Source organism: Photinus pyralis, unplaced genomic scaffold (assembly GCF_008802855.1).
Source record: "Photinus pyralis isolate 1611_PpyrPB1 unplaced genomic scaffold, Ppyr1.3 Ppyr1.4_LG10, whole genome shotgun sequence".
NCBI lineage: Eukaryota > Metazoa > Arthropoda > Insecta > Coleoptera > Lampyridae > Photinus > Photinus pyralis.
Genome location: NW_022170250.1, coordinates 14,714,663 through 14,730,806, shown reverse-complemented (window position 1 = coordinate 14,730,806; position 16,144 = coordinate 14,714,663). Strand labels below are relative to the sequence as shown.

General features: G+C 36.2%; 1 protein-coding gene and 2 long non-coding RNA genes across 3 annotated transcripts; 2 read left to right on the top strand and 1 right to left on the bottom strand.

The window, feature by feature from the left end:
* Window positions 1-1,911: 1,911 nt before the first annotated feature.
* LOC116162058 lies at window positions 1,912-2,799 on the bottom strand. The gene is made up of 2 exons (XR_004143480.1): window positions 2,312-2,799; window positions 1,912-2,261 (listed from the first exon to the last, which is right to left on the bottom strand). It is a non-coding gene; the product is annotated as an uncharacterized LOC116162058 (long non-coding RNA).
* Window positions 2,800-3,605: 806 nt separating this feature from the next.
* On the top strand, window positions 3,606-6,020 carry LOC116162382. The gene is made up of 4 exons (XM_031475998.1): window positions 3,606-3,722; window positions 3,778-3,837; window positions 3,893-4,241; window positions 4,329-6,020. Exons 1-4 carry the CDS (start codon window positions 3,606-3,608, stop codon window positions 6,017-6,019), a joined length of 2,217 nt encoding a protein of 738 aa, XP_031331858.1. The 3' UTR covers window position 6,020.
* An 838-nt stretch (window positions 6,021-6,858) lies between these two features.
* LOC116162059 lies at window positions 6,859-8,011 on the top strand. Its single transcript, XR_004143481.1, has 3 exons — window positions 6,859-6,973; window positions 7,021-7,161; window positions 7,408-8,011. It is a non-coding gene; the product is annotated as an uncharacterized LOC116162059 (long non-coding RNA).
* The last annotated feature ends 8,133 nt before the right edge of the window (window positions 8,012-16,144 follow it).

The following is a 16,144-nucleotide window of genomic DNA, read 5'->3' as shown; positions in this document are numbered from 1 at the left end:
GAGTTCAATTATTTAATAGCTTCAGAGAGATTTAGCGGAGTAGACCTGAATTACCATGAATCAAACCGGTAATCGACACTTACAACAGGTAATGTAAGGTAGATCATGAAGTCAACGCACTGTATAACCGTGAGTGTAGGTACTTGTAATGTTCACATTGTGTGAATCGGGAGTTCTCGAAAAAGGTTTCCAATCATTACATTGTTCTAAAGAAGGTGATCTAAAATCTTACATTTTTCTAGTGTTTTTTAATAATAATAATAATAGTTAACCAGGCTAGACCTGAGTTCTGACAAGACAGGCTGACCATAATAATAATAAATAGATGCTCTGTTTTAGTTCACAATTCAAATTTTAATTGTGTCATTTTAAATTAGACGAAGGCATATCTGTTTGAAATATGTACGTCAACTATCACCTATACCTACCTATCAATCGCTTAATCAGAGTGCTTTCTTATACTTGTTAAACGTTACATATGATGCTGAAAATGGAGACGAAGAAGAATAACTAGATCCTTAAGAACAAACGTTTACTCTAATCAATGTAATGATTACTAATCATATGGTCACCATTTTTAGTGTAATGTTCTTACGAATCAACTATGACAACAAAATGCAAGAGAAAATACACAAATCAAATGCAGTTAATCAAATTCATAAATTAAAGATGGCCGTCTGCGTTAATGAGAAGCCATTTTGTAAGCGTTCTTTAACTAATACGGAATAGAGGTGGTTCGGTTTGGGGAAAAATTCTAAGCATTCGTAGCGAGACCAGTGCATGAACCTTAAAGAAAATTGAAATTAATCAATTCGTGCTTGGTCATCAGTGCGACCAGAGAACTACCAAGGAATAACCTTGTTGCTAAGCAAATTTGTCTGGAATTAATCAAGCGCGACCGCACAAATTTTCGCGTTAGTAACTAAAAATGTTACGCGCGATTGGTCGTGGTTTTTGCCTAATTGCTCTATGGCTTCATGCGCGCTATCAACACTTTTTCTTATTAATTTGGATGCGTAGAATCCAAATCAATTTGTACTTTTTCGATCAGACTTCTCAATCAAAAGTTATAGACTAGAAACCAATTTCGAAAAAAATTCAAAGGGCTGTAACTTTTGAAATAGTAGCCCAATCTTGGAACTGTTTGAAATTATGGATTCTAGTAGAGTAGCTAGGGGGCTTCGAGCCCACTTTTGGTCGAAATCCTATGTTATTTCTTATGGGAAATTCTAAGGTTCATTTGGGTGTTTTTGGAGCAGTTTGGATGTGCGCATGCGCGCCCCGCCCCTTTGCGCAGGCGTCATTTGGACGCCATCTTGGAATCCTCAAGTTCTTGGAATCCTCAAGTTCTTGGACGCCATCTTGGAATCCTCAAACTTCGACCCCTTCGTACCCTGAAATTTTTTTTTAAATGGAACGGATTCGAACCGTCAACCATTGGATTACAAGTCCTATAGCATAACCACTGAGCTAATTAGACTATTATGGTATAATGCTTGGATAGTTGTATTTATATCGAACCTCCTGAAATTTTTTTTTAAATGGAACGGATTCGAACCGCCAACCATTGGATTACAAGTCCTATAGCATAACCGCTGAGCTAATTAGACTATTATGGTATAATGCTTGGATAGTTGTATTTATAACGAACCTATTTTAAGGGTACGGAGGCGCCATCTATTGGCGTCGTAATGCATATAGAGGTATATTTTCAACCGGCTCCCTCTATTAGATTGATGCGACTATCAAACGGTTAGATACGAGGGTTCAGGAGAGAGATGCAAGGGAGGAGAATTCTAACCTATCATTCCATCTCGGAGGTAGCTCCCCCATTTGAGAGACATACACAAGGGGGCCCCATTCTAACCTACAACCAGAACAGGGGCGGGTAGGGAAATAAAACAACAAAAACAAAATGTAGGGCGTTTTTATTTAGATCTGAAATATCGATTTGAAGTTTATTATTACAATTAAAGCGCTTACTCTACTTACATAAAATTTGCGTCGAAGAGGACCGACGACGGCAACGCCCCTATTTTTTTGGATGCCGACATTGTTATTCATAATTGGAAATCCCCGCTCCGTTCTACACATAGGTATATAATTAAAACGTAATACATGGGGGGTTTTATACCTCGCTGGGTTTATCCCGCCGAAAATAATAGTAGTTTCTTGTTCTACAAATATACGGTTAAAACGTATAGTAATATACATGCAGGTTTACCTCGACTCCTCGCAAAAATGATTGCACATTTCTTGATCTAAAATAATAACTATTAAGTTGTGAAAGCAATATGAAGATGTTACTCACTCGACATTTGCAGCTAAATAAGCACGAATGTAAATGTGTTATCAGTTAGAGAAAAAAATAACCGCGGTTATGGGAGAGGATGCTGCAATCTCGCAATAATTCGATAGTATTTAATTATAGCATCAACGTCAGGAGCTGTAGATACCGATGTGAGCTATTTCGTAGGGTGGGGGAGCTAACCCCTAATCCTATCCCCAAGGAACTACCCCTAGTTTTATATAGTAGCTCTTAGGGTCTAAGGCAGCCCCCTGGTTTTTTATAGTAAGACGTAGAAGCTATCCTCAAAGAGAACAGAGTTCGCAGATGTCATTATTCTAATAATTGGTATGGGAAGTTTCAATCTTGCGATAGTGTTTATTTATAGCAGCGCGTGCTCGCGAATTTGATATGGTACTTTATCCCATTTCATTTCCATATCGACACCTATATACGGGTTTTATTGTGTATGAATGCGTAAAGTTCGAAAATCTCCCATAAAAAAGGTGGGAAATATGATGGAAATAGGAATAGTTATTTACCTAACAAGTTCGGTAAGTTAATTTTCCCGCATGAGCACTTTGTTTGCAGCACGACCGTAGGGAGTGCTGCATTTAGTGCGAATGCGGGAAAATTCTTTCCGAAAGAGTTAGGTACAATATTTTTTGTAACGAATTGCGTAAAAAGGTCAAAATTAATAAAGTTTTGTAAATTAGCTTTTTTTTAATCATGAGTTGGTAACACAATCATATGTTTGGTTGGTAACATAATTTTGTAACTACCCACTTTTAATAATGCACTGGTCACATTTAAAACTTCCACATCTTTGGTTAATACATATTTTGCCTTTGCAATGAGTGCTACTACTGGTCACGGCATTGCATCGTTTGCACTGAATATTTGAGTTGCGTAAATACACTCGTTACATTTAAAATCCTTGGAAGCTTTGTGTGTGTTAATATGTCGTACTATGAGTGCAAGAGTATCATAAGTAAAAAAAAAATTTTTTTTTGTTTTTTCTAGCAAGTGCTCTCAAAAAGTGTAATCTATGATGTGTTAAAGTATCGTAACTAAAAATGTTCTCAAACAAGCCTATATAGCATTTAAAATACTTTAGCATCACAAAAAAAGTAAGAGACGTTTTGTGCAATACTATCACTTTTGAGTTACGATACTTTTAATCTTGTGTTTTGTCTGGGCGGTTGAAACGTAAACTATCGCAACTCAAACGCGCCTTTTTTATGCAACGAAATCATTTTGTTTCTCAAACTTTATTTCATTTCCGTTCATGTTTATTAAGATAAAGGACGTTTAAATTATGTCTCGCGGGAAATTATTAGTAAGTTTGGCGCTAAAGGAAAGTGAATTTGTGGAGTTAAACGCTAAATTGGGGGAGAGCTCCGATAATAGCAAATGTTCAGATATCCAAAATAAGGTACCTAGCTTATTTATCATTGTAAATTGTATCAACTCATATCTCTGTTCTTCAGTTGGGTCCAGATGGAACATTCGACTGTAAGGAGTCTATTTGCAATCAGGATAGTCCAAAGGTAAGTTTTATTTCTCAATTTAGTGAAACTTATACCTTCATTGCGGTAAATGTAGTATGAACCCGTATATGCCGAACTAACACCTGTGAAGTTGTATGAGCAGTCTACAGCTATAGAAAATGAAAATGCTGGTTTTATAAGTTTACAGCCGTTCTTTGCCCATTCACAACACTTCACACTGTTACCTAGTGCATCCTGTTCCACGGAGTACTCTGAAATTCCACAAGAACGTACGATCAAAATATTACAAGATATAGTAGTACAAAAGGGAAATGATAATCTCGATAATAATGGCAGCACACAATTAATGCAAGAAGAAACTGGCATTGAGGGGATTGTTGATGTAAATACGGAAGTTATTGAAAAAGGTGAGGGGAAAGAAATTTCAGAGGCTACTGATGAAGGTGAGAAGGGCCTATGCAGTAGAAAAAAAAAACAACAACCAGAAAAATGGAAACGAAATATTAGAAAATACAAGCATAACCATGGAGAAGAATATAAATCGTCCACTGGAAAAAACAAGCAAAAAAGAAAGTTAGGTAGTGGTTGTAATGAAAAATGTGCTTTTAAGTGCCGCGAAAATCTATCCACTGAAGAACGTCAGCGCATTTTAACATCCTTTTGGCAATTGGGTGATATTACTAGACAAAGGGAGTTCATACTCAGACACATTACACCTATCGAACCAAAATACAGATACCCAAAGCCAAATAGTCACCGAAAGAAGAACAACGCATATCACTTTTCCGTTGCTTCTAAACAAATTAGAGTTTGCAAGAAATTTTTCAATGAAACCCTCAATATTAGTGACATGATGATAAGAACCGCAATAAAGAAAACAAAAAATGGAGTTCTTAAAGATGATAATAGGGGTAAACATTCCAAGAAGAATAAAATTAGTGAATATCTAGTAACGGGAGTTAAAGAACATATCGAGTCAATACCGACAGTAGAGTCTCACTATTTACGTGCTCAAACAAAGAGAAAGTTCTTTGACGGTAGCCTTAATTTAAGCACACTTTATCGATTGTACACCGAAAAATGCATTACTGACAACAAGCCCTACGTAAAATACTTTCATTATGCCCGTATATTTAATTACGAGTATAATATTGGGTTTCACAGTCCTAAAAAGGACCAGTGCAGTTTATGTACGGCTTTCATTAATTCTACTGTTAAAGAAAAGGAAGACATGGAAAGGGTGTACAAAACTCACCATGAACAGAAAAATCTAAGCCGCGAGGAAAAGAAAAAGGATATACAGGCAGCTAGCTTAGATCCTTCTGTCCTTGTTGCCGTATATGATTTGCAAGCAGTGTTGCCTTCTCCATGTGGAACAACCTCCGACTTTTTCTACAAAAGTAAGTTGTCAACATTAAATTTAACATTTTTTAATATTGTTAAGAAACTAGGATATTGTTATGTGTGGGATGAAACCATCGCTAAGAGAGGTGCAAACGAAATAGGTAGTTTTGTTTTACATTTTTTGTCTAACTTTTGCACGACATACCATAGTATGATATTTTACTCAGATAACTGCTGTGGTCAGAACAAAAATAAGTTTATAGCTGCTACCTATCTTTATGCCTTAAATAAGTGGAAACACATTCATTCTATCACACATAAATACCTTATAACAGGGCACACTCAAAACGAGGGCGACAGTATGCACTCCACAATAGAAAAAGAAAAAAAGAGGATGCTTAAAAGCAATAATACTATTAATGTACCTGCTCAGTGGATTCCCCTAATAGCACTCTCCAAGAAAAAGTCTCCCCCATATGCGGTTTATGAAGTTACACAGAGAGATGTTTACGATATAAAGGTCCTTTGTGGCAATACAGGGAAAAACTACAGTATTGATGTAGATGGAAAAAAGGTAAACTGGAACCAAATTAAAATTATTCATTTTGAAAAGACTCATCCAAAAACAATATTCTTCAAGACAGATTACTCCCAACAATACTACAACCGAATCCTTGTTGATCATCGTCAACGAAAACCAACGATTAGTTTCAAGGACATCAAATTAAAATGCGCGTATGATCGGCCGTTGCCGATTTCCAAAAAAAAGTACAATGGTCTTATGGAACTTTGTAGCAAAAAGGCCTTACCATTACAGTATCACCAGTTTTATAAAAACTTACCACATGAGAAAACAGACAAAAGTGATAACGATTAAGCTGGAATTTTTAACATGTACATTTTTAGTTAAGATTTTTTAAAAGAATGAATTTATTTTGTATTAAAATAGCATTGTAAAATATAAAAATATATCAAAAATATGAGAAATATTTCTTTTTATTTTTAAGTAAAACTAACGCAACACAAATTTGAGAACAAAATGCAATAGTGCTAAACTATCATATAACCTAATTGCTAAATTTTGGAAATGATCTGAGAAATTCGTATTAGTGTTCCATAAAGTGTTTGTAAAAATGTAACATTTGCACCAAAAAAGATTTACATAGCTTTCATTGTGTGGCAGAAAATCACATTAGTAGTTTTCGGAAATTGTATCAGAGCGATTTACTCGTTAATTTGTTTTTTAGATTTGCGATACTCTTGCCCACATAGTGCGATGTGCTTTCTTAAACTGCATATGCCAATAGTTGCAGAATATCACTGGTCACATTTTAAGACGTTTTAACAATAAATTTTACTTTTTCTTGAGTTCCAATTCTGAAAAATAATTTGATTGCGTTATAACTTCTTGTTTATATATTTACGTAAAACTTAGTGTACGTCTGTTTCCGATTAATCGCACTAAATACCCTCAACCAACGGTTTAATTGATTTTACAGCAGATGACAGTTAACCATGACATGACGTTCGTTGACTTCAATAAGTACTACCAACCGAAGAACGAGCATAACCCCTTCTCTCCAGCGGAAACTAAAAAACACCGCGATGCGGGAAAGTCGTTTTCCCGTGCATCGAGGATGCTTGGAAACATTATCTTTCCATTCAATGAGTACAAAAAAGTACAAAAATGTGTATATCTTTACGGCGAAGTACGTTCTATATAATTATAAATTCGACGTTCCGCAGTATTTAAAAACGGCGTGCATCCGCAATCCGATTTCAATAAGTGTGTATGTGGATATATAGACAGGTGGCTGCTTATATACATCAGGTAAGCCCTTTTTCAATTTTTGGTTGCTTATAATTTACTTTTCTTAGGGATACGTGTCCATGCGCGCATAATTTGCAGTTTAATGAAAAGCGTGACATTTTATTGTATTTATTCAGCGATTATTTTATATGGGCGTTTATAAGTAATAAGCTGACAGCAGAAAACATAGTCTACATCAGAGTTGGACCGTAAGTATCAAAATTATTTTGTAATAAAAAACCTACATTGATACCTTTTTAGACGATATCAAACTCCAATGGAGGATTGTCTTCATCATCGTGGTTAAACGGCGTTCGGATTTATTGACATTTTATTGTATTTATTCGGCGATTATTTTATATGGGCTGTTCAGCAAATAATAGTCTACATCAGAGTTGGACCGTAAGTATCAAAATTATTTTGTAATAAAAAGCCTACATTGATATCTTTTTTAGCCGATATCAAACCCCAATGGAGGATTGACTTCATCATCATCATGGTTAAACGGCGTGCGGATTTATTATTATTATTAATATCTATACTTCACATTTATTGATCAGGAGTAGAGAATAATACAGTTGTGATAAATAAATGCGATAACATTGTGAATTATGTATTACATCAATTTGTTTGGTATTCAGTTAAATCAATTTTTCTCGGATCTACATTTATATAACGATAATATTGATTATAAGGTGAGCTTCTTAATTTAATATCTATAAGTATAATCTAGCGGCGGATTTACACATTTGCGCTCTACGCCAGATGCAATTTACCGCCTATTTCAAGCTTACCAAATAGGACGAAAATTTTTTTCGATCGCTTCACTCGCAATTAATGACACTTAGGTATGTAAAATCTATAATGTAAGTATAACCTAAGTATTCTAAATAAGTGGCACTTTTAATTTTTAATGAATCATTCAATCAAATCAATACCGTACCCATAAACTTAGGGTGATTGTAATATGTAATGCTGAAGCTGAATATAGACCTGCTGAAAATTGTACCTATGTCTAATCACCCTGAATTGTAAATTAAATCCCCAATTATAGCATAATTACGTAATTGTTAAATAGTAAAATGGACATTTAGCTGCGTATATTCTAGAAGAGGAACAAGTTACCGAATTGTCGATCTACCTTGTATAGCTTTGGTTAAATTATTATTGGTTAGATACACCTCTTTCCATGACCACCCAGGAGGCAATAAATTCACACTAGAAATAATGCAATTTATTGGAGATGTTTACGGCCTCGTTATAGGATTCCCATTAGATATTTCTCTACACAGGGTGTATAAAAAAAATAACTAATAGGCCTACCTTTTTAATAGTACTGCTTGTGCATCTCGAACCACGAAAAAGAGCATGTATAATCAATTCTCGGTACATCTCAAGTAGCTGAAGTAGCCCATAGCCGACACCCGACATACAGCTGTTGTCGCGTCAAGTGTACTCGGTGCCGCCACCGTCCGTACGCCGCCAAACGCCAGGGCGTAGTTGGCGTATAGGGAAATCCTTTGAACCACCTCACACGAATTCTTCTTCAATCCAACTCTCAGAACCTTCAGCTTCTAATTCAGCCGTTAAGTTGCCTAAATATTTATCTGTTAGCGGATTGGGTTGTCCTTCCGCTGATATATAGATTATAGAGTCAGTGTCATAATACTGGACATGATCACCTATTGAACATAATACACTTAGACGTATGAATGCTGCGATAAGCCAAGCTTCTAAATTCCAAACCAGGATAGAGATGAAGGCCTGCCGTATTCACTGTCAACAAGTGGTAAGAGGGCCCCTTTCTAACCTATAATCTTGTTTACCATAGTACATATTTCTAAGTAGGCGCTCTACCTTCGCGTGCTGGGTGGGAGGAGGTGTCTGAACACTTGTTTTACGGAAGAAATGATAACACCCTAATCACTACATCTTATTATTTTAGGTAAGGGCTTAGTCAGAATGGAGTGGATAAGTAAAACAAAACAAAATTTAATGCGGGTTTATTAGTTCTGGAAAAAAAAATTCATTGAAGTAAACATTATAATTGAAACGATAACACTTACATAAAACACCCAGTACGTGTTTTGTAGTTCCAGGTCCTTAAAGACCTGGAACCTCCGCCCCAGGAAGCTACCTTCCTCTATCTTTACGGAGTCAGGGATTACCCCCCGACCCCGTAAAATAGCAACATTTTCCTAAATAAGAGCTAATTAAAATACGGTATGATGCATGAAAAGTACTTACAGATCCATATTTTTGTTTGAGATATGTTCGGAGTTCTCGTTCTACAAATATATGGTTAAACGTGTGATAGATATGTGGCGTATTTACCATAGGCCGTCTGCAATGGGCCAAAGATGATGGCCGCACCTTGAGCTGAAAAATTACATACATTAAGTTTGATGAAAAATAGAAAAGGGGTCATTCTTACCCTCCATTTTCTTCGCAACTGACTATCGAACGGTTTCGAGGAGGAGTTTTATTTATTGCTATCCATTTAGATAGGAAACCTGTACAGATTGCACAGCTATGACAAACGATGTCATAGGAAGTTCGGTACAAAGGGGTATGCAGATAAACATACAATAAAAATTTACATCCTTCACTCATTATATTCAATATCGCCATACCTCTATAGAACGTGATATTATATAGGTAAAACATTTGGTACATGCCGCTGATAGATTTGTATTATTATCGATCAAAGCATCCTATTAGTTTTGAAAATGCGTACGTTGCGGAGGGTTCCCGAAGTCTGAAGACCTTCAAAAATTAGTATGCTCGTAGGTAGTGTATTATTTTAGAAGGAGGTCTACTTTGAAGGTGATACGATAAACTTGAATACTTTTCGTTTCATTGACCAATTCCATATACCTTTTGAGTATTACCTCGACCTATTCAAAAGCCGGCTGTTTCACTACATCGACTATCGTTATGCCCTGGAGATGAGTAGATTTTAAAATTTGCTATAACTAAAGTTTAACGATACCTATATATTCTATTTACTCACGAGCTGCCGCCATTGATAATTTCGTAAAGCGTAGCTTAAGATTACGACTCAAGGACACCTATATAGTTGCATTGTTTTAATAGGAAAAGCATAAATTCTTTCTAGAAATTTTGCGGGACATGATAGTTAGACTTGAGGATATATAGGTGCAAGACTAACAGGAAACCGTTAGAACTTGTAGGCGTTTAAGTCAAAGGTGTCATATTGATAACAATAGAACCGAAGAAGCGCGTTATCTATAAAATTGCATTGGATGATGTGACCGCTTTATACTGAATAAATATTTGAATAGTAGGTATTTGCGTAAAAGCGCTCGCCAGACAAGTATGCATGTTGTTATTTTGGAAATCAATATTCAGTCTTCCTTCGACGACATAATGTCAAGGGAAATCGATGTACAAGTCTTTAAAACAAGAAACGAATTTACCGAAAGAGCTTGCAATATTTATAATGGAAAGCAGATGGCTTACAACGTCAAGCTACCTGGCTAATCCATAACCATCGCGGAATTAAATGGGAGCATGGTCATACGCCATCCTACATGTTTCCAATTATACTTCGCCAGTTAATATCATCATCAGACCAAGTATACGTTAAAGGAAAAGAAAAAGCCGATTTCATTCGAAAAAAACTCTATCGCAAAATGTCACCGAGGTGGAAGAAGAACCAGCTTTACGTAAATTAGAAGCATGTTGCTACTATCATATACGCTCACTTTGTTGTTGCGCTTTATCTAACGTTTATTATACTTATTTATAATACTCATATAATTTATTGCAATTGATACATCTTAATACGATTACATAATATGGGCTCTAAAACAGCTGCAATGCGTTCTATTTTACATTTGAAGCGGTACCTATCTAATGCGACAGTTTCCCACGGACCCTTTCTTGCTTCTCTGTAAGCATAGGACCAAGCTCGCAAGATGTAAATTTTATTTTTTTGTTTCATTGTGTCAAACCATACAAACGAGTCTGAGAACGAGCTTTTTAAGCAAAACTTGCTATTGTACAGCTCTTTTTTCTTCCTTCTGATTTTCTTCTTCACATTACTCTTTCTTTTATTCCGTTCCACACTTTCCTCTTCATCGCTGATATCTCGATATTACCATTTCTTCAATTCGTTTACATATTCTTCTAATGTACGGAGCTACTTAATTGATATCAGTATTGCTACAGTAAACGACTAACTGTCTCCTTTACGCCTTAAAACTTTCTCGGATGAGCTGTTTTCTACATTTCTTCAGCATCGAAGTGACCCATTATAGGTTCTCCTAATAGATCCTCAAGGTATATATGATTACCAACCTTTAGCGACTTTAACAGTTTCGTAGAATAATTTGAAGTGTAGTCTCTTGCAAAAATTATCAGCCTCACTATAAATGTTTTCTATACCATTCTCTACGGAGAACTTAGCCCTTTGTTACATATACGACCTTAGGTAATCTATATGTAGGGGAAATTTGCAATGTTTTAACCCAAATAGGTCCCGCTATTTTCTTTATTATCTCAGGTAAAATATACTGTTCAAACCAATCAGTCGTATGATCGTATCCAATTTCATCACTTTCATATTCAAATTTCCCGCCGTTCTTGTTTTCCCAAACAATCTTCACTTTAAGTTTATCAAGAATTTGTGGTATTCTGCGTCGACATCTATCATCTTCACACATATACAGTTCTTTTCCGAATAATCTGCACAACACCTCTTTAATTTCTTTTCGCTCGGTAACGTAGACAGGGACAGGTTGAGGCTTTTTGGGAGGATTTTTAATCGAATCCTCGAGAATTTGCAGCATCATGTTAAAGATTCGTTCTTCTCTCTCCCCATAATTTTCCTGATAGCATTGTTGACAACAAGTTTCAAAGTCATAGTACTTTATCCCCTTTCTGTCTTTTCTTAAAGTACTTCCAACGCGGTATCCTTCTCTCTCGCAGCAAATTTCACATTTTTCCTTTAGCTCAGGTCGACAGTCGCTACAGTTACAAGGTCTTCCCCAATTACACGCTTTAGACATCGTTGAAGGGCTGCTCTTCTCGACAACACAACACCAAATGGTTTCTGTCCTCTGTTCTGAACCCCTTTATGCCTTTACGGAAAAGCAAGCTATGGGAATTAAAAGGATCACACCTCCTTTAGGTCAGTTAGCAAACCCCGCTGGAACAGTTGGCAAAGCCGTTAGATCAGATAGGTAGAACCCTTGGATCAGTTGAAAAAGCCGTTGGACCGCTTTAGAACTGCTGTGAACCGATATTGGACCGCTATGAACTGCCTTTCGACCACCTCTGAACCGGTTTTGGACAGCTGTGAACCGCCTTTGGACCGCTATGAAACCGCTTTGGAAACCGCTTTCGAACTGATTTGAACCGCTTTTGAACCGCTTTCGAACCGCTTTGAAACGCTTTTGAACCGCTTTGAACCGCTTCTGAACCGCTTTCGAACAGCTTTGAACCGCTTCTGAACCGCTTTCGAACTGCTTTGAACCGGTTTGGTACCGATATGAACAAACAAACAAACCCGTTGAACCTGTTGACAAGCTGATGACAAACCACCTGGACTAATTGGCAAACCCGTTGGACCTGGTAGGATAGGCCATTGTATTAGTTAGCAAGATGATTGATTCCTAAAGGACAAACCTGCTGGTAAGGAGGCTAAGGTTCTTAAATCGCATCATGCTATTTCCGTCTCCACTACGCTATTGATTCATACCATCTATAAGTTTTCCCTATAATTTAGTCTAACTACAAGAGTGAAGGCGATAACATGTGTAACTGCTGGTCCTGTACATCATCGTCTGATGTTGCGACATCGCCATCATCAACATCATACGGGTATTTAGAAGAGGAATTAGCTGAAATATATTATCAAGCGACAAAGGAAACGTTAATTGGTGCTGTACGATACGTTCTCAGGGATAGTAAGGATATTGAAATAGGTTATAGCACTTGTCTTCATCAGGAACCTGTTTTACGCCTCTCTTGCAAGAGCGAGGGTTGCGGTGTCATATTGACAGTTGAAGATTGGAACAATCTTTTAAAATGGCAGCCCTATACCGAAATACAGCTATATCGATCAAAGAAAACAGAAAAATGTTGGTCTGCTGAAGACCTCATCTATGAAGACGTCAACTATGAAGATTACTATGAACCATTAAGTGACACTTTAGGCTTACTTTATAACTGGAAATTTACCGATGATTCGGATAAAATTATAACCACCATCGATATTCGACAATTTAATCAATCGTGCTGCATGCATAGAAACGAGATTGAGGAGTTGTTCAACATGAAATATGCAATAAACTCAAGACTACAACAACTAGGGTCCTATAACTTCGCTACCTTTTACCGGATATTTATCAATAAAATGGTTGACTTGAAAAGAAGTAATAAGGAGACCGCGCCTATCGCTGATGTATACGAAGATGCTAGATACTTAATTAATCAGCTGTGCATAGAAGTATATTACAGAAAAATGTGTTTAGAGGAAATCCTACATTACAATCCGTCAATTATTGCTAATGATGTAATGGCGAAGCTTCAGTATGTATAATAAAATTATAAGTTATAGATCGAGATCATTTTATTATCAAATTTCCCATTCGAACGGGTTTCAGTCGTCAAGTGCGATAAAAACAGGAAAACCTCATTAAAAATAGCTACACAAGGTTTGATGATTGGAAGAGCGGATGCTGCTTCCTATTCCCGCCATTTACGTTTCCTACTGATTAGCATATCCTGCTGATTAGGATATCCTGTTTACAACAGCGGATGTTAGTTTCCTGTTAACGACCGGACGCTGTTTCCTGCTGATTAGAATTTACCGGATGCTGCTTCCTGCCGATGACCGGATGCTGCTTCCGTTATTGCATACCTACCCATATAAATATAGATGTAGAGTGATATACGTTTTCAGTTCAGAAGATGACGAATATACGATTATTTCGAGGTAAAGAAGCAGTTAAGGAGATAAAGCGTTTAAAGATAGATGATGTTTTTCTCTATCAGTGGTACATCGATCAGGGCGTCTACTGCTACATTAGGTACCTGAATTCGAAACCTGCAGCATTTGCGCTAATATCAAGAATGAACTTCGATCCTCTAGATATTCATAAAAAATCCCAAGATGCTGAATTACATCTATATTTTACCGGAGTATCGAAGAAGAGGATATGCCGCCGAACTTGTGACTCACATCATTGGCGTTACTGAATTTTCAGCATTTTGTTCCAACGAGGAGTCCGAAAAATTGTTTGAAAAATGTAATTGCGCAAATCACGGTATAATAAATAACGCCGTAATGTTTAGATACCCTTAATAAATAGCTATTTATTATACAAGGGGGAAAAGTCAGTGTTTTTAGCGCGAGCATAAGGATTGCCTCCCGACGCGTAGCGGAGGGAGGCAATTATGTGAGCGCTAAAATTTGCTTTTTCCCCGTGTATAATACACTATTTTTTTCTATACCCCTCAAATAATCATTACTATAAAAACAGTAGTCTATTGTCGAAACCGCCATTTAGATACGCAAAACACAAAGCACGTACGGAAAGCTAGCTTACTCACCGCTCCCGAGGTTAATCGAGTTGCCGAACAGGTTCGCCCAGTGCGTTGCTTCTAGCTGTGGTATTCGATTCGTAATCTTAAATCGTGCAGATGCACAAATAAATTAAAAAGTTAGGTTATAAGTAACTAGGTACAATATGCATTTTTCAACAAATTGAGCAGCAGAATTATAAAAACAGAAGAGTAATTGTTGTGTTATAACAACTGTAAGTTGCTGCTAAACAAACATAATAATTAGAGCATTCAATTTCTAGGTTACATAATTTGCATTGCATGGAACTGCAGGCTGCCCTGTTTATCTCTTTATAATCAAGATATCAATAAGATGGAATTATAAAAATGGAGAATAAGTTACTGGGAGTATATTATTCGTACAAAGTAACAACAGTTCTACTAAAAATGTATGAATGGGTACCTTTTTGCTGCAAAATATATTGTACCAGAGTATTATACTCTTTGATTGTACACCTACATAATTGACACATGTAGATGTAGGTACCTTACTAATAGAAACTAACACATTTGTAGTACAAATTGTAGTTTATAAAAACGTTCGTCAAAGCGTAAAAGGTAATCTACACCCGAGCTTTCAGAAAAGTTTGCAACGTTATTTCTTCGGATTTGTACCACTGGTTTATGGTGTTCTTACGCTGCTGTAAAGCTTCGTTTTACATAGAAATTACATTCTCATTTTTATATCAATTTCGCCCTACATGCTTCTTATGTCCAGTGTGAGTACATCTCTGGCGTTCATACCCTTGAGGTTTTCGGGGCTTCCAATGTTTTCATCCCACTTGACGAATTGGTGAAATAATTTTTCAATGTATTGCTTAAGAAATTTAATTAATAGTTTTGCGATGTAACTTTTTTACAAAAAAGCTCTCAGGTTGGGGTTTTTTTTTTAAAATTTCAATCCATACACAGCGAAAACTACCAATAATTGAATTTTCAAAAACCATCAAACTTGAACTTTAAAAATGGACAGTGATAGACTGATAGTGAATGTAGTGTTTCTGGTACTCCACCTGATGTAATAATTGCTGCATTCCATTCGATTCTGCTTCTGTTATACCCGAGATACCTTCCAAAGGAATAGAAATTGCTGCTGCAAATTCAATAGAAATTTTTTCAATTAATAATGATAACAGTAAATTTGCACCAAATAAATAGTTTTCTTGATACCCGTACCTTGAATCCAAATGTGTAGGTTTTAACTACAATTAAAATAGTGACCACAAAGACCTGGGAGTAAGAACTAAAAAGATAGTCTCGTTTTCTTAACCTCCAAATCACCTAACCTATAAGTAGATAAGTAAAATTTAAATTCTTTACAGTACTTACATACGGTTTTTTACGATTAAATCAGTTTCCTTTAAGGAATGATTTATATAATGACATTTTCCGAAATATTGAAATGTTACTTTTATAGTTAATCAATAATCATTTACGTTCAAGTTCAAATTGATGATTGACATTTCGAAGATAATTTGTGATTGGCTTAGTTAATTTCCTAATTTGCGTGACGTCATTTCATTTTTTCCCTAGGGAAAAAATAATCCACTTTAGCCCCGCATATGCAGTTGAAAATCGTGTCATTTTACACAGGGTATA

What these genes read in the sequence shown, in the direction of transcription:
- LOC116162382 (XM_031475998.1), top strand. Translation starts at nt 3,606, where the DNA reads ATGTCTCGCGGGAAATTATTAGTAAGTTTGGCGCTAAAGGAAAGTGAA. An exon ending in GTTCAGATATCCAAAATAAG is followed by an intron (nt 3,723 to 3,777) that starts GTACCTAGCTTA and finishes TCTGTTCTTCAG; the next exon opens with TTGGGTCCAGATGGAACATT. An exon ending in GCAATCAGGATAGTCCAAAG is followed by an intron (nt 3,838 to 3,892) that starts GTAAGTTTTATT and finishes CGGTAAATGTAG; the next exon opens with TATGAACCCGTATATGCCGA.